At 38.8% G+C, this 19,415-nt stretch overlaps 1 protein-coding gene across 3 annotated transcripts in view; it reads right to left on the bottom strand.

Moving 5' to 3' along the window:
* The window catches only part of LOC129280303 (uncharacterized), a 29,775-nt gene that overhangs the window by 3,579 nt on the left and 6,781 nt on the right, over nt 1–19,415 (bottom strand). The window contains exons 2-7 of one of the 3 annotated variants that reach the window (XM_064112136.1): nt 7,178–7,411; nt 4,455–4,535; nt 3,574–3,855; nt 3,040–3,123; nt 2,379–2,468; nt 68–164 (exon numbers count right to left, since the gene is read on the bottom strand). In XM_064112136.1, the coding sequence (XP_063968206.1) occupies nt 68–164; nt 2,379–2,468; nt 3,040–3,123; nt 3,574–3,855; nt 4,455–4,535; nt 7,178–7,411 (868 nt within the window). The remainder of the gene's footprint in view (nt 1–67; nt 165–2,378; nt 2,469–3,039; nt 3,124–3,573; nt 3,856–4,454; nt 4,536–7,177; nt 7,412–19,415) is intronic. The other 2 variants (XM_064112138.1, XM_064112137.1) reach the window with 2 other exon arrangements.

Here is a 19,415-nt window from a genome sequence, read left to right on the forward strand (position 1 = left end):
GTACGATGATCCTTGCAAATGTAAACGAGGCATAACCTAACTTCAAAAGAATGTTTAATAATCATACCTTCTTCGCACGAGGAAGACGACTGCTAAAACGAGGATAACTGTGATTGCGGATAATGAAATGACAACAGCTATACCGGATGGCTGGTTGATGAAATCTGGAAGAAAAGAAAAAAAATGATCTAGAAATAATAATTCAGAAAAAAAAAAAGTCAGTTGATAATGGACTTATGTTTGTTTTTTCGAAAGGGAAGGGGATGTGTAGCAAGTGATGTTTCGTATTTTTCATAATATAACTCTTTCAAATATATTATATATGTTTCTGATAAATAATTCTGTGCATTATCACAATACTCGTTTAAGTAATAAAGTTCATTATCCGAAGGTTAAAACACAAATTCTCCTTAATTCATTAAGGCACTATGGCCCACGCATTTGGAATATTCTTTCCGATGAAATTAAGTACTCAACAACAATTACGTCATTTAAATCTAAGTTAAAACAGCTATAAAATATAAATGAATATGAAAAAAGAATTTGTTTTCTTTCTCCTTGCTGAAATCTCATACACTTACCGCCCCACCCTCCCTGTATGTTTGCTTGTGTTTGTTGATGCTGTGTGTACATTTTTCATTCAATGCTGTTATTATGTACTGGTACTTAATTTCATTTACTGGGAACTACTACTCACTAGCGTACCTAAGGGGGGGGGGGGCAGACTGCCCCCCTGACGAGTCACAACTGATCCAGGGGACGATCCCCCCTTTTGAGAAGCAAAATTAATAATTTGTAATGTAAATATGCAAAGAAAACCGACGTGTGCCCCCTCTTTTTAACTTGAAGACCTTTTTTTTTTTTTGCTTGTCAATTTTTTTTCTGGTACGAAATGTCCTTTATTTGCGGTTGAAGACCTTTTTTTTTTTTTTTTTGCTTGTCAATTTTTTTCCTGGTACGAAATCCTTTATTTGTGGTTGAAGACCTTTTTTTCGGTTTTTTTCTTGTCTAATTTTTCGCGGACGAATTATCCTCCAAAAAGTTTGCCCCCCTTTTGGAAAGTCCTGGGTACGCCGCTGCTACTACTCACAAGTTTTTGTAAACTTTTCTGCAGTTTCTATTTTTACTCTTATATTATTTGTCATTCCCTGTACTATTTTTTATGCTGAGGAAATGAATAAATTGAACTGAACTTAACTGAACTGAAGTAAACCACACCCCCACAGAGAACACATTCGGCGAGTGTGACTTATTGCATGATCTGATTCTGGGGACCGGGGCCATGGCCAACACCCAAATAATGAAATGGATTACACACTTGAAAGTAAAAATTAAACGGAGTAAATAAAAAAAAATCAACAGCCGGTAGAGCTCCATGTATAAACCAAAATTATACTATCACCCTTTTTAAGAGTTTGAAAGTTTCCCTAGAGCATAGTTATATGATTTTTCCATCCATCCACACCATATTTTTTTCTATACAGGAAATTTGCACGATCTCCTTTTAAAACAAAAATATCACACTGAATTTTCAAGAGAATGATGAATGTATGCATACACATCATATCTAGAAAATATTAGAAATATGTTGACGTTGCTGGCCGTTCATAGTTGTGATCGATCGGATCAATCGCAACTCTTTGTAAGACAGGGCCCTGGTGTGTATTATTTACCACAAGAAAGGATCACCATGCAGTCGTTCGTAATGACGCTCGCAACTTACCGAACAGCTTTATGAAACACTCACCAGGGCCAGTTGCATGAAACTTTGCTATCCAATATCTTTAATCCTTGATTTTGATTGGCTGTTGAGCATTGTTGTCATGGTAGTTACCATCGGATAGTAAAGTTCTAGAATAGTAAGTTTATGCAACGGGACCCAGGGGCGAATGCATTTCTACATGGAACGCTATATGCCATAGTCACAATAACGGTACCAACCCTTGACCGATCAAAACTATTGCGTTATTTCCAATGACAAGAGCTTGAGAGCAGTGGTGTACAGATGGGGGGGGGGGGGGGCTTGAGGGCGCCTGCCGCCCCCCTTCCCAACAACAAAAAATCACGACCAAGAAAAAAAAAATTAGGAAAAGTTAAGAGAGATTATATTATTCTCTGAATATTATGTCCAAATCTATTACACAATTGGATTTTTGTAATAAAAATGTCGAGATTTTTCTAGCTCGCTTTGCTCGCTCACACCTTCTCATAAATGTTTGCCCCATACGCCATATCACGCCCCCTCAAAGTTGTTGGCTCATTACGCCACTGCCTGAGAGTAAGGAGATCTGTTTAAATCTCCTTGCTGCGAGTAAACTAAAAAGGTGAATGATGATTGCGGACACATTAAAGAGAGGGGATCGTGTGTTCATACGTACTTCCTTCCTTTGCCACCATCCTGACCGTCACCGCGGGGGTGCTTGGGTAACCATATGTGACTTCCGGTTGTGTACGGTTGTATCCAGTGCCTTTAGTAGGTCCGTGGATGCACGGTCATCGGGCAATTTTTGAGATTAGACAGAGAACAACGTAACAATTAAAGCAGCAGTCTTATGAATAATATAGAAAGTTTCTCTCAAAGGAATAACAGAAGGCCAATGGGTGTAAAGGGGGGGGGGGGGGGCGGCTATGGGCCCCAAAGCTTGTTTCAAATTGAATTTCTTTATGCCACCTGGGGCCCGTTGCCATTAAAAACTCTATTTGCAAGATTTTGATAATGTGTAATTTTCAATGCATAATTTTATTTGCCAGAGATTTTTTATGGCAACAGTTTCATGCAAAGGTTCCCTGGAGGAAATAAAATATCAAGGGGTTAAACGATAGAAAGTGTATAATTTGATGCCCCCTTCCTGCACTATCAAACATGTGTGGGTGTGTGAGTTTTTTTGAGGGGGAGTGCTTAATGGCCGGGTTCTATAGATATATTTTATATTTATAGTAAATATTTATTGAATAAATCATAAGGAATCACAATATTTATAAACAATTTACTTGAAACAATATTTATAATATAAATGTATTTTATATATGAATATTCACCTTTCGTTGTGGTCCGTCCGTTTTGATAAAATGACGTCAGAGTCGTCATGGGACGACTAGTAGGCCTTGGTCTATTACTCGCAACTGCAAAATCATGATAGTAAAATCGACACATATATTCATAGATATGAATTACTTTCGATGATATTTTTGAACATGTATTATAATACAAACTATTCAAAAAAATACCGAGCAAAATCATGAGCTATCTTAGATGTGACATCAATAATATTCGTTTGATTGTGAAAATATTTGTACTTGTAGATGTACTTTAATGTGCTGCTAAGCAAAGTTTGACTGGATGACACCGATCAATTATTTGGGCGAGAAATGTATTGCATTCATTGTAGCTGACTATACACACCTGAAATTGATTTCAAGATTATGAAACAAACATGAAACTTTTTATTAAAAATTTTTTTTTTGCATCGAATATTCATGAAACGTTAAATACGATTTTATTCATGATTGGATTTTGTAGAATATAGAAAAAAAATTATCAGATAATTGTTACAAGCCAAGAATAACGCATACCTCTGAAAACAGCGAGTGTCTCGTATCCTCCACAACTTTCTGAAGGAGCTCCCCCACACCGATAATGACATTCGGAATCACTTATTTTCCCGTACCTCGCGTAATCGACACCTTCACTCCCGCAAGTACACTTTGTCCCGAACTTCAACCCCGCGTACACGAATCCATTGGTGATGCAGAAATCAAGACATCGAGAACGCGTCATAGCCGAGTCGATTGCGTCTGCCCCTGTCAACACCGGATCGGTGAACAAGTCGGTAAAACAGCCCAGGTATCCGCTATCTGGTGGTGAAAGGATATTGCTAATTTATTAATCTACTATAAATTACATATGAAGCAATCATAAAAAACACAAAAGAGGACATGGCATGGGTATATCAATTTATATTTTCAATTCTATTTTCAAGTAGCAATTACTGAGTAGAGTATCCTGGTTGATACCTGTAACTAGCGAGGACGATGGTATTTTTTGGGAAAAATATAAAATAGACAGTAGACAATATTGTTTTGGTGAATCTAACATGTCCGACCCCCCCCCCCCACAAAAAAAGGCCGGACAAATTTCAAGTAAAAATTGGGTTCTGAATCTGACCTGAGAAGCATATATCCAGGACTCATATTATGACCATATCTAAATCATACTTTCTACCTTTACGAAAAGAATGTAGAATAGATAGAGATGGATAGACAGGTGAAGAGACAGAGAGAGAGAGAGAGAGAGAGGGAGAGGGAGAGAGAATGAGAGATGGAGGGAGGGAGAGGGGGAGAGATGGGGGTGGGAGGGGGAGGGGAGTGAGAAACAGGGAGACAGTGACAGGACTGACAGAGACAGAGCAAAACAGGCAAGAGGGGATGGAGGATACAGAACGTTTTAAATTTACCCTGTCTATAGCATACAGCACCGGCTACCTGTCGAGAAGCACATCGGGTTTCGATGTAGGAACAGTTATTTAGATGATATTCTGAAATTGAATAGAAAAAAGTAGCAAGCAGTAGCAATTCAGATATCTTATCCAAAAAGACAAAGAGAGGATAAATATACAAATAATGCACAGATGTGAGTGCATCGGTCTTGTCGGTAGGTTTTGTGAGCATCAGGTAACTATGGAAATATTAAAACCAACGAGACGCAGCCAAGTGGGTTTAGACTAGTTTCCATAATTACCGCATGCTCACTAGTCCTACCGATGAACAAAAAAACCTTGTGCATCATTTGTTGTATAAAATGTTGGATTTTTGTGATTTTTTTTTTTTTACAACCATGCCTAAGTAATTACCGACGAATGGCTAGCCATGCATAAGTAATTACCGGACGCGAGGCAAATTTACCGGATGCATGGCTGGCCATGCGTCGGTAATTATGCATGATCCCCATTCTATAGGATTACATATGAAACAGGCGAAGAACACGCGTATGATTCAGTCACATTTGCGAAACAGTCCGAGACCGGCATAATTATGCTATTTTGCAATTGACTTACCAACGGTCGTTTTGGAGTCGGTTTCGTTGATGGGACTGTACCATGTATTATAAGGCAATATATACACTCAGAAAATGGCTGCGTAGCAATTCACCCGATGTGTGTGTGGGGGGAGGGAAGGGGGGGGGTGCTTGTTTGCAGTGGCGTAACAGGCGGGGGGCAGGGGGGCAAGCTGCCCCCCTGGCGGATTTCACCGGGAAAATAAAAGAAAAGCGGGAAAAAGAAAAAAAAAGGAGGGAGAAAGAAAGGGAAAGGGGAAGGAAAGGGAAAAGGAAAGGAGGTAAAGGAAAGGGAAAGGGAAAAGTGAAAAGAAAACGAAAAAAACAAACATTTTTTTAATGGAAAAGGAAGGAAAGCGGGAAAAATTAATGTACGAAAGAAGAACATTTGGGAAAGAATAAATCATTCCGAAATAGGCCTATGTAATGCAATAGCACGGTGGGAAATATATTAAAAGATGACAAAATGGCAAACAATAGCGGGAAACGAAGGGAGAATGTAATTATTCAAACGCTAAATTGGAAAGGAAAGAAAAGGGAAAAGAAAAAAAAATAATAACACGACCGGGATACCGATGATTGGAATTAAAGAGCGGGAAGAAAGATGGACTGCATACAACATTGTGCTATAAGCTTGCTAAATTTTATGCAAATAAGCTACCAGGGCTTTGCCCCAGACCCCACGCAGTAGGGGCTCTTCATTTATAACCTTTAAATAGCTCTATAACGCCCCTCCCCGTTCAATCACGTTCAATCACTGGCCAAAAGAAATTATAGGAGACAACGTATAATGAAATGAATGGAAACAATGAAATGTGTTATTTGCTGAATATAATGGAAAAATCTATCACATAATTAGAATTTTAATAGGCAATTTTTTTTCCAGCTCGCTTTGCACGCTGACGACTTTTTTACAAATTTTTCCCACATTGCTATGTTTTGCCCCCTCAAAGTATTTGGTTCATTACGCAACTGTGTTGAATAAATGTGTTGTGTAAAAGCTATATTCTGTACATATGCCCGCGAGTTGATTAAAATAGCGGCAATCTGCGAGGTTAAATGGCTTTGATATCAAGAAGTTCCAGGGGCTCCGCCCCGGTCCCCAACCGCACAGCACTGCGTATTGAAGGGTTTGGCCATGGCCCCAAAAAGTTCTACAAACAAGAACAAAAAAGGAGGAAAAAAAGCAAAGGAAAAGTGTAGGATATGATTTTATTTACTGAATAATAATGTAAAAAAATAGCTCAAAATTAGATTCTCATTAAAAGGTGATTTTTTTTCTCGCTCGCTTCGCTCGCTCGGGACTTATATAAAGCAGCTTTTTAGCACATGTGCTATATATACTGCGCCCCTCGTTTTTTTTTGTACTCTTCACGCTACTGCCGCAAAGAATCCTGTTCACAGTGGCGAACAGACCACAAAAAAGAAATCTAAAGAGAGAAGAGTGAAACATATTATTCTCTGGAAAATCTATCACAAAATTGGATTTTTGTATTAAAAAGGTCAAAATTTTTGCTCGCTCGCTTCGCTCGCAACTTTTTTAAAAATATAGATAAATTATGCCCGATACGCAATATCTGGCCTTCTCAAAATAGTCGCCTCATTACACCATTACGCCTCTTCATACCATGATATGACCGGGGGGGGGGGGGGGGGCGTTTCATGAAAGGACTTGTCGGACGTTTTATCCGACAAGTCCAATTTTATCCGACAGTTACCATAGTAACAGTACCTCTCAGCCAATCAACATCAGAGAAAGATGTCAGATCTGACAATTTGTCGGATGAAAATGTTGATGAAACACTCCCCTGGAAATTTTTGGCTCTTGCCCCCCCCCCCCCCCTGGCCACCGACCCCTGTTACGCCGCTGCTTGTTTGTTGGGTAAATATATGATGAAAGGCATGCTTCATAGGCAAGTTGTCACATAGCATGGAGTAACATCTGTACGGCAACACAGCATTTATCAACAATCTTATTTCAATCTAGCTCGTTTTAGTCTAATGTAGTAGCCTCTATAACCTTTCATACAAACATACACTTTTCTTTATAAGTTGATAATTTTTATCTGCCCTGCTCTTTTAATAAAGTCAGGGAAAAAAGTGTGAAGGGGAAAATTTCTTTACCATTCCCGGAGCAACGGAACGCAGTCGTAGACATCGGGTAATTGCCTGCCGGGTATGGACTGCTCGCCAAAGCCCGGTTAGCACCCGGATAACCTAGTTGCCGACAAATCACGATTACATCCAGTATATCGAATTCGCTGCTTCCGCATATTATCTGCCAGTTGTATAGATCAGTAGTGATCTCAACGCTTCCTTCATGCGCTCCATTTCCATTTCCATTCTCAAGACGAACATCTAAAAGGTGAGAGAAAGAAAAAAAAATGTACATATCGATCACCTCACAAAATCAGAATCAAGCACATCTTCATCAAATACATTGAAATTGGACTAGTAAAACACCTAAATGTGTGTTTGAATGCCCTACATGTTTGTTATAACTGTAAAAACATGAACCTAGATGTGTTTTCTAGTTATAATTTCGATTTGTACGTGACGCGTTCGACGATTCCAATCACTCGTCACCTAAGATATTTGATGTTGTAGCTTAGCGATGGATGATATATATATATATATATATATATATATATATATATATATATATATATATATATATATATACTGAGTATAAAGTGAGTGATAAGCGACGATATTGTGAAGTAATCATGACACTATGAATTGCTTTTTGTACCTGTCTGTGTTTCCACGTTGTACGTGTCATATTTCCTTCCGTGTTCACACTGTGGAATGTTTCATTTTCATTGGTTGATAGTGTTTTTGGCAAATCCGTCAATTTTAAATATCATTGCATTCGTCCTTATAACACACAAGACTTGTTTTCGTTTTTTTTTTAAAACTCATCCAGACATACACTCACAAACAAACTTAATGTATTTGGATTTTTTTTTTAATATTGCAAAGGAAGAGCGAGATGATATCATGTTAGATTGTGACACGGCATTTGCTACTACGACGTCTACTCCGGTCTGAATATCTCAGAGGGTATTGGGTTAGAGTAAGGATTGTAATTGCACGGTTGAATGAATAAAATGTTCGAAATAATAACAGTTGGTTATGACTCTTGCTTTTCTTTAACGAACTATTCAATTCGCCAGGGTCAATATTTTGCAATATTACATAGGTTATGTAGATTCGAATCAGTGATAGGTCAATACGCCATCACGTGACCATAGCTGCGAGGATCGCATTTGTTATATTTTAGGTTTTGACGTCACCTCAGGGAATATACTGCGTTGTATTGTCAATTGCGGCGTTATATTCACTAAAATGACGTCACTCGCTGCATACAAGTTGCGTAACAAGGTAATTGTTTATTTGATGTACGCGCTAATGTTAACGCGTCGATTGCATGAAGAACGCGCTTGATGTATTTAAAAAAAAAAAATCTATTATGACGTAGATGGATCAGAGCTGTAGCAAGAATTTCGGGTTTGAGCCAGATGATGAATGCAATTTCTGATGGCGAATCCACATAAACTATATAATATAACAGATATTGCCTGGTCTATCGTTTTAATAAATAGCATTTCAACTCCCCTCCGAAGCTATATTTTTCCCTCGGGATAATATTTTCCCTCAGCGCTGCGCGCTTCGGGCAAAATATAATCCCTTGGGAAAATATAACTCCGTCGGGGAGAGGAAATGTTATATTCAAACTCTAGGTAGGCAATATCTGTATACTATTTTTCGATTTGCATATTATCGACCCAAACGCGTGGTATAGTTTTATTATCCCATTTTTGCCCATTCGATAATAATCGCGAAAAACGACCCGTGTGAACATGGCCTTGTCATCGGGGAAGGCGGATCGCGAGATTCTTCCGAGCAGGTCTCTGATATCACCCTATCACTTCCTGTCAAGAAAACCTTTGTAATCTGTAACCCTTTCGTCTTCCTCTGACACATTCATATCTGTATCCCGAACATTGATCATCCAAACCCATCAACAAAAAAATTGGATTAACAAAAGCATGATATACAAGCGAGGCAGTCAAGGCCGTATGAGGTCCGCGTAAGCCCCGCGCGCTTACCATGCTTACGGAAAGATTTCGACATCCCGCTCGCAAGTTCACTAACAACAAAGAATTCGAATTGAGAGTGAGCGTGACCGAACTATCAGGTATTATGATGCCTTTAGTCGGGATCATGCTGCTACGTTACTCATGCCCTGCGTCATGATGACATCATGATGACATCACACCTGGGCTCGGGTCGTCGAGTGATGTTCTGAAGTTTAAGAACTTGTAGTGGATTTTGAGGGCAATATTGGAAGATATAGGGTGCATATAGACAGGCAAAGTCATTCTGCTACCTATCGAGAGTGCGTGGATAAAAATTTATTGATGGATAAAATTGCTGTATACATGTTTTTAGTCTGCTTTCCAATGCCCCCCCCCCAACATAACAACAACAACTATATGAACCAAACAATGGGAACGGATTCGGACACACAGAGGGAAGGGGGGAGGGGGTGGTTCTTTTATACTTACTTCACATCCACAATCTTTGTCTGTTCCACACATTACCGGTAAATAAATCTTAGTTATTTTAGAGGAATGTGTTTTACCAATCCTGCCAATCATTTATAAATGGTTTACGTTTGTCTTGCCATATTCCTGGGGAAATCCGATGATTGTCATGTGTATCTGGGGGGCGTTTCATGAAAGGACTTGTCGGACGTTTTATCCGACAAGTCCCATTTTATCCGACAGTTACCATAGTAAAAATACCTCTCAGCCAATCAACATCAGAGAAAGATGTCAGATCTGACAACTTGTCGGATGAAAATGTTGATGAAACACTCCCCCGGTATCCGGCATTCGTGCGTTTTGTCTGGAAACTGCAATTACTAATCATGCTAATGCAACAGTTATTGTTCCGATGATAACCTGGATCGATTTTATAATCACATCATTATCATGTTGTAGTCGAGTGGTTTCCAGGTTTAAATGGGAAATCGAACCTTGGTCATGAAATGGTATGTGAGAGAGGGAAAAAAATAAGAAAAACACAGGGGCTGCGGAACGGTTTTCAAAGTCGGGGGGGGGGGGCTGACCATGCAAAAAATCACAATCCTATGGTCATTTTTACGTTTTTGTACACGGTTTTGGAAAAAAGTGGGGGGGGGGGGGGCTGAAGCCCCCCAGCCCCCCCCCGCTTCCGCGGCCCCTGAAATAGACTGGTCAAAGTTGGATAGAAATTGGACAAGAAGAATGTTACGCAAGGTTTAAAACTGGACCACTGAGATATTGTCAATACGATTAAGTAAATCATGACAAAATGGTAAGGACAACTTCCCCCCAAGCTGTGCACTTAACTTTGCAGGGATTTGTACTAAGCTCATTCCCCCGGGTGTAGAAATTGAAATATATCACATCCTCATGAACGAAAACTATCTTTCGAAGTAAAACCAGTGAAATATTATAGTGAGAATTCCCTTTTTAAAACCTTTGAAAATGACATTTTGGCAATTGTGTGTATTAACATGATTGATGAAAAATAAGTTTCTGCATAACAATGTTGCAAATTCGAAACCGCCATAGGACAATAGACCGTATATACGTAGAGATTACAAGTTTCTGCAACTTAAAAACATTTATTGTTTGAATAACTACATTAAGAGCGGGGATTTCGGATTCCGGTGACCCGGGTTCGATTCACAAGTGGTGCGCTAGTGCCCTTTGGTAAGGCATTTATCCTCATTACCAGGTCCCTCGGAGAGGACCTTAAGCCGTCGGTCCCCTGGTTGCTTGCTCACAGACATTCGTGCTTTCTTAGCAGTCAGGTAAAAAACCTCGGTATAATATTAAGTAACTTCCTTATTGTTTGTCCGATATGATATTGTTAGAACTGTCATCTGTCGGTTCGTCTGACTTTTCAAGCAACTTTTCATTTGGATTGGATTTCCTTTTAACCAACATAATGATGGCATTTTAACATTACACATTAGAATTTTTTAATACTTACTCTGGTTAAAGAATTTAGAAACACTCGACCTAACATGCCTTCCAAGAAAGTACAAAAAACCACAACCCAAACTAAACCTTAAACCCCCAGAAATAATGGAAAGAAGTAATCATGGTAATGGAGATGGGAGCACGCGGATTGAGAATATTGTGTTTATGACGGTTATGAAAATGTGATAGTATCGATATATCGATAATGACTTTATTTAAAAGGACAAGGTCACCCCCCCCAAAAAAAAAAAAAATACAACAAGCATAACAATGAAAATTTCATTGAAATCGGATATAAAATAAGAAAGTTATGACATTAAACATATTCTCTTAATTTCACAATACAGTAAATATTTCTGGACGGTATGCAATTGAGGGGACTGATGACGTCACCCACTCTCTATCTCTTTTGTATATTATGAAATATGAAATATTTCATGTCATAATTTTCTCCTCAAGTCATGTAAAACAAAGTTTTATTCCTCCCTAAACTTGTTTAATTACCATTGTTTTAACATTTTGTAGTTCAGTCAAGCTCGTCCTTATTGTCAAATCTATAAAAAAAAGAAGAATATTGTAAACACAAACAGAAAATGAAAATAATGAGTGAGTGATATCATCGACTCTCTCATTTGCCTATCACTGAATTGTGCATCTAAATGTTTTGTGAAAAATAAGCGAAACTTTAAAATGTCATAACTCTCTTATTTCTACATACAATTCCTATGGAATTTTCAGCGTTATGTTTGTTTGATTTTTCTCTGTAAGTTGATTGAAATCAACATATTTCTTGGGAGGACTTGACCTTTGACACAATTTATACTGTTTTCAAACTCAATAGAAGAGTGAAAGGGAAATGAATGACACTTGCCCGGTGAGTTAACAGAAACCTGGAAGTCACATTTTTTTTCAATGCATAACCAATTACGCATACATCCGTAATTCCGAAGCTTCGTTATTCCGAAGGTTCGGTTATTCCAAAGGTTCGTATTTCCGAAGGTTCGTAATTCCGAAGGTTCGTAATTGCGATGGTTCGTTGATCCGAAAACGAAATAAGGTTCGTAATTCCGAAGGTTCGTTAGTCCGAAAAAGAAATGATTAACGAACCTTATTTCGTTTTCGGACTAACGAACCTTCGGAACAACGAACCTTATTTCGTTTTCAGATTAACGAACCTTCGGAACAACGAACCTTATTTCGTTTTCGGATTAACGAACCTTCGGAACATCAAACCTTATTTCGTTTTCGGATTATCGAACCTTCGGAAAAACGAACCTTCGGAATAACGCCACAAATGTTCGGATTAACGAACCCTTTTACGTTTTCGGATTAACGAACATCGAGGTATAGGCAATTTACGTGTTTCGGAATTACGAACCTTCGGAATAAAGAACCTTCGGAATTACGAACCTTCGGAATTACGAAGTGTAACCATGAATCTGTATCTGTTTCTGCCTTATACGGAAGTGTAATTTCATAACATCCGAGAAGGAATTTAGTTAGGTGTTTGAAAAAGGGTGCTATAAACATTATATAACTAGTCAAATTTCGATTGTCATCCCGTCTGGATCGAACGGACAAGCATTTGAAACTTAGTCTCCCATGTCTGCAGGCACGGACCCTGCTTGAAATTTCAATCAACAAGTGGGTCTTCACACAAGACTAGCACAGATACATCAGACTGAACAAAGATCTTTATTTGAAACTATTGTTTGCAAATGGGAAAAAATAATGGTGTTATTGCTCAGAAGACGAAAAAGACTGACTATTTTATTTATTTATTTTTTAAAAGAAAAATCGGCTTCTCTGCCTGTTATTATCTGTACTAAAAAAAATCTTAACACAGGACGGCGCGGAAGCATAAAAGGATACTAGTAACTGGCCAAATAATCAATTAAGTTTGGAAATGAGTAATAAACCAAGTAGCCAACGACGTTGTTTGATACTCAGTGAAAAGGACAAATGATAAACGAAATTAAATTGAGTAGTCAACGTGGTTGATTTTTTGGAGTTTTTTTTTGGTCCAAATCATCATCCTTACATCAGTCATCATTGCTATCAATGAGATAATTGTTTCCTTCTTCTTCTGCTTCTTCCTTCTTCTTCCTCTCCTTTTTCTTCTTCCTTCTTCTTCTCCTCCTCCTCCTTCTTCTTCTTCATCTTCTTCTTCTTCTTCTGCTTCTTCTTCTTCTTCATCATCTTCTTCTTCTTCTTCTGCTTCTTCCTTCTTCTTCTTCTTCTCCTTCTTCTTCTCCTTCTCATCCTTCTTCTTTTTCTTCTTCTTCTTCTTTTCTTTTCTTTTCTTTTTTTCTTTTATCTTGTTATTCAGTGTCAACCACAGTGTGTATACATAACAACATGGGAAAACCTAGAACACTGCATGACGAGTATAATTTATATGTGGATTTGGCTCATTTTGACAATGTCGATTATTTTTATCACCTTGTCACTGTGTAACAGCACTGTGTGCACATCACTGGCGTAAATCCGATCCGAGCGGGGGGGGGGGGGGGGGTGATAGCAATATATTGACCTAAAAATTCAAAATTATGGGGACTTCCCTACACCAAGGGCTATGTACACCTTTAGAAAATTCATCCTTGAAATAAAAGAAGTTCCTGCAGCAGAGTCTCGAGAACACCTGTAATCTTACCAGATTGCGTAATCTTACATTATATCATGTAAAATTACAGGAAATTTTTATTTGGTGTATTTCCTTAAATAAAACACCCTTTTCCCCTTTTTAACCACTTGACTGCGTAGCACGTAATATTACGTGCTGGGTGAGCGTACGATCTGTGCGAGGCACGTAATATTACGTGCTTGACCTATCTTCTGTTTGAGGCGTCAGCACCACGCTGTCAATACCCCTACGATGAAAACAGCGTGTGTATATCAAATTTCAGACTATGGACATTAGATGGCGCTATTCAAAAAAAGTTATCGAAACTTTTGCAGTGATTTATAAATGTTTGTATTCAATTTGCCATAGTGAAAGTGTACGACGCTCAGTTCAAAATGGCGACTCGCAGTGGAGAAGTGAATCAAAGGATTTTGACGATATAGGAGTGATAAATTTAGTGAAAGATCTGGGTCAGAAGGGGAGGATGATTTTTTTTAATGGATATTGGAAATAGTGATGAGGAAAGTGATGGGATTATTTAGAATTTTTTCCCCCAAGTTGCTGTCGGTTGTAGTCCCAAATAGATCTAACTTGTTAGTCCCATTCAGTAGCACCAGGGGGGTCAGTGCGCATTCCAGCCTATAGCAGTCAAGTGGTTAAACGGATATGTTCTGTTAAATTGCAGAAGAACCCCTGTTTTATGAATTTACAGAATGAAACTGTTATTGCTTTCTGCAAAATCTTCTCTTTTTTTTCTGTAAAATCAGGTTTTTTGTTAACAGTGTATTTATTAAATCTTATTTTTTAACTATTGTTATTACACCAGGTTAAACTGGTCTGTGGTCAGATTTTCCCTAATTTGATATTTCCTCGCATTTCACAATTATGTTTATCGTGTTCTTTTGTATCTTGTCTTGTCCTGTCTTGTCTCTTGTTTTGTCTCGTCTTCTTATTCTTGTCCTTACTTCTCCCTTGTTCTTTCTGGCGCTCTTCCGTATAATGTGCAATGTTTCCTACATGGCTGAGACATCTCTGTGTGACTGACCCTGCATCAGGCCCGACCAGGGCCACGTCTTACAAAAAGCTACCATTGATCCAGTCAGTCTCAACTGTATGGAAATCCATCCATTCTTTTTTTTTTTTACCTAATCAAACAAAGAGAATCTCACTGAATCTTCAAGATAACGATGAATATATGAATATACATCATGTCTAAAACACGATGTGAACTAATTTACATTTTAGATATTGACGTTGCTGGTCTTAGTCTCATCTAAACCTTTGTCGTTCCCCCTTTTTTCTTATATACTCTTGTATAAATCAGTTACCCAATGATTTATTTTTAAATTTCCAAGAGAGATCCACATTTTACAAGAATTGCTTTTAGTAGACCCCTCCCCCGTCACTTCCATTTTCATTGCTCTCTCTTTTCTTTAAAATGTCAATCCATTAATTTGCATCTGATTTGTATTACCTGAACATGAAAAAAGAATTGAATCGAAAAATATTTCCACTCGCAATTACACTGTTTTTCTTTAAAATGTCAATCCATTAATTTTCTATCTTATGCATAAGATGTTATACCATGTTTACATAAAAACGAAACAAACAAATGAATTGAAAATAATTTCCACTCATAATTCTCTTCTGCTTTTATTTGGCAAATTTCAATCAATGTATCTGATTTATATTACTTTATGTTTACATGGAAACGAAATAAAGAATTGACTTGAAAATTTCTTTCACTCATAATTTCATACTGCTTTTCTTAAAATGTGAACCCGTTAATCAGTCTCATTTATACCACTTTATATTACGCTTCCATAAATAGGAACAAAGAACGTGATGACGAGCACAGATATTATATTATTTATGATTATGTAATCATCAAATCCATTAGCATGCAGAAGGGACCTTTAAAAAAGCTTCGGGAAATTGTTTCTCTATCTCTTCAACACCTCAAGGAGGCTTAGGATGCAGTCGAACAATAAACTTTAGGAGTCGGAGCTATTTTCAATTAGTAAACTTTATTTTCTTCTCATATCTATATCTTTGTGACGAATATTTTCGTTTGTACGTCAACAGCTTAGACTTCTTTCGCTTTTATAAGGGTATTGCTCGTCGCGCCACTCTTCATAACATTTTGCGGGTTCTGAAGGAGAAAACGAAGCGCAGGCAACTTCAACTACTTACATTATAAAAGGTAATTATTTCTATTAACCCTTAGACTACTGGATTGTACTATTCACTTTGGCTTTAAATATGGACGACCAGGGTTCTGTACACTGTTAAAATACAAGTAATTTTACAAAGAAAAGTCGTAACTTTACAGGATTGTTTACCTTTAAAAAACAGACGACACAAAGTATTTCTGTGATATGTAACGTAGAATTACAAATTAAATGTAAAAAAAGTAAACTATAATAATCTTTGTAAAAATACTGACGAACTATCGTGTTTTTACGTTGATTGCAGTGCACCTATTGTATAAAAAAAATATAATAGTCTTCGTATTTTGTAATTTAACAGCGCTTTTCATGTTAAATGAATATTATTATTATTATTATATATTTTTTTACAGTTATTATTTTTTTGCATTTTTACAGCCCATCGCAATTTAACAGTTCATACTGTTTGTGAGTCCCGGCTGCCAGTAATAATTACTGTTTTTTTTTTAACAGGTTTTGATTTTAACAAGTGTATGCAAAGGGCTTTACCTGTTATTCATATTCAAAAGGCTCACATATCTTTAGTATTTATTTCTTAAGTTAAGAATATTGACAAAAATATCATGCGGAACGGATTGACTGAGTCCTATTTCATATGTATAAAATATCATGTAAAATTCTGCAAAGAATTTCCTCTTGATACAAGTTGTTCGTTAATTCCAAGCTTTTTTTATAAGCCTAGTTTTGGTTTTGCAGACATCTCTAATTTTACAATTCGTATTTTCTTCGCAGTCTTCGCAACCGGATGTGACGTCATCAAAATGATCAGCTTCTCCATTTATCACCCTGAAATATTAACAGCGTAAGAGAATAATTTGTAGTGGTGATCATGATACGGTCAGACTGTAAAGGACAAGACAGTAATCGTTGACCTAGATGCATTCTTGTTGATCGTCATTAGACATTACTGCCACAATTAGGCCTACCAATATTAACATAACGAGTCATCACCACACCCGGCATCGTCATATCAACCACTCCGCATGGTTATTTTCATCATCCTCGCTACGGCTGGCATAATTTCGTAGCATAAATCTTGAATATAGAATGATCAACGTCATAAATCCACCACCACCACCATCACCATCATCATCATCATCACCATCATCATCATCACCATCATCATCATCGCCTTCGTCTTCGTCGTTGTCCTCCCCGTCATTAGAACCCCCTTCATCGTTCTAATCCATTACAATCCTTGATATTCGTTATAATCGCCACAATCAGCAACCGGATTGGTTTTTAAATTTATGGATACTGACCATTCTTTAATCAAGATTCCCTTTCAATATGGATATTTACTATATTGTTTCAACGCTCATGCACTTAATCGTCATCATTGTCGGCATACCTGGAAATCTACTCATGATAACCGTATATTCTCGAAGAAAACAAACACCATATTCGGTTTTTGTCATCGGGTTAGCGATCATCGACGCATTTCTTTGTATTACCATCAGCCCCATGCGGATTTATCATTACTTCACATTTGGGCGGAAGGTGAGTGGCGTCTTCTGCGCCTTTCATGGTTTAACTTTCTACCTCGAGACGAATTCGTCGAGTTTCCTATCGGCTCTGCTCTCATTTAACCGTTACGTGTCCGTGTGTAAACCACACCAGCGGATCACCAAACGGACTTCGGCTGTATCAGCTGCCGTTGCTTTTGGTTTCTCGCTTGCAATGAGCGCACCAGCAATGTGGACGGTGAAACCGTTCGACTATACAGGCCGCTCTTACTGTGACGTCCCCCTGCAACTTAAGCATATAATGAGAGTTTTTTATTATTTCGCATTCTCCATGAATGCCCTGGCTGCCATATTCACGTTGGTGGCATGTGCTTTTGTCATAAAGCCAATAAGACGTCTTGGAAAAGTTGGTGGGAGAATGCCGGTGGCAAGAAGAGACGTCAGCAGGAAACTGCCAAATATGCGTCCAGGAAGCAACACCCAACGCCAATGCGTGGTACCGATTTCTATATCGGCATCGGTTGCAGTCCTCCCGCCAGATATAGGCCTAAGCCTACCAAGCACATCACAGGCATCATCTGCAAACATGCACATACCACCAGGCTCCACTACGAAGCCCTCGACCGTACAATCGAAGAACAGGGAACAGTCTACCAACGTTAAAACATCATCCTCACAAGAGTTATCGGCCAGGGGTCCACGACAAGAGAAACCCTGTGCCCGCATCGGTCATCGGGTCAACTACAAGGCCACCCGAATTCACCTCGCCGTGATTGGAACCTATTTAGTAATGTGGCTTGCCAACATCTATACCCTCAGCCTGATCGTGACCTTAAAGCAGGGCTTCAGTAACCGTTCTATTCCGTGGTTCATCAGGTTTATGGGCCGTGCATGTGCACTCAACAGAATCTGTCACTTCGTGATCGCGTTCGGGTTCCATAAATATTTTAGGGTGGAGTGTCGACAAGTCATCACCAACAACTGGGTGACTCGATTCCTAAGCCGTAACAATTCCAATCAGATATAGGTAATGTAAAGGGGTTGTTGCAGATAGAACCTTGTCGTGTACAGAATGAAGTTTTTACAACTGCTCTATCTGTTATAATGATTTTTGGGTTTGTTTTATGATGTAAATTGCCTCGTCGTGGGAAACGTATTGCCCCAAGCCCGAAGGCGTGACTAGATTATTACTTGTTATCTTTAAATTTGATTAGTTATACTGTCTTTTTAGCCAAGTGGCATGAACAATCATGACTGTGTTAAGTAACACAAATGATGAATCAAATTTATGACATTTTTTTTTCTTGGAGCATCTTGCTTGATGATAATGTTTGCATGAAGCTGCTCCTCATAAACTTTCGCCCCAGTTTTTATTGACACCGGACCAAACCGGATGTGATTCGGGGTGGTCCAGGAAGAAATCTATGTAGACGGCATACGTGGAGTCCATGGAGGTCCGTGTACGTTCGGGAAGGCGACACAGCAGTTTTGAGAAGTCAAAAATATCCGGCGTCATCCCGTGGACTACCGTGTTGGCAGAGCAATCGAGGATATATGGTCCGTGTAGCTGCCATTCTGGTCTGAGCGTGTAGCTGCCCTGTTGGTCCATGTAGGCATGTCCATGAAGATGCCCTGATGTCCATGTAGCTGCCGTGTTGGTCATTGTAGCTGCCGTGTTGGTCCGTGCTGACGCCATGATGGTCAGTTATAGACCCTCTAGGTCCGTGTATGCACCGCGTGGATGCATACAGACACCGCGTAGATAACATGGAATACAGTCATCATGCTCGTCAACGCTCAATCTGGGGTGGGTAAAACTATCCCGGATCACGCCCGCATGATCCGTGGAGGACTGCCGTGTAGATCCTTGATGAACCGTGTGATGTGATATGTGACTTAACCCTATCTAGGCCGGGGTATTTTGGGAGATCATATGGCCGGGGGGGGGGGGGGGCTCCCAGGCCTCCCCCCTTGAGATATCGACCGTCGATCGCGCGATCGCGCTGA

This window comes from Lytechinus pictus, chromosome 17, assembly GCF_037042905.1.
Source record: "Lytechinus pictus isolate F3 Inbred chromosome 17, Lp3.0, whole genome shotgun sequence".
Classification (NCBI taxonomy): domain Eukaryota; kingdom Metazoa; phylum Echinodermata; class Echinoidea; order Temnopleuroida; family Toxopneustidae; genus Lytechinus; species Lytechinus pictus.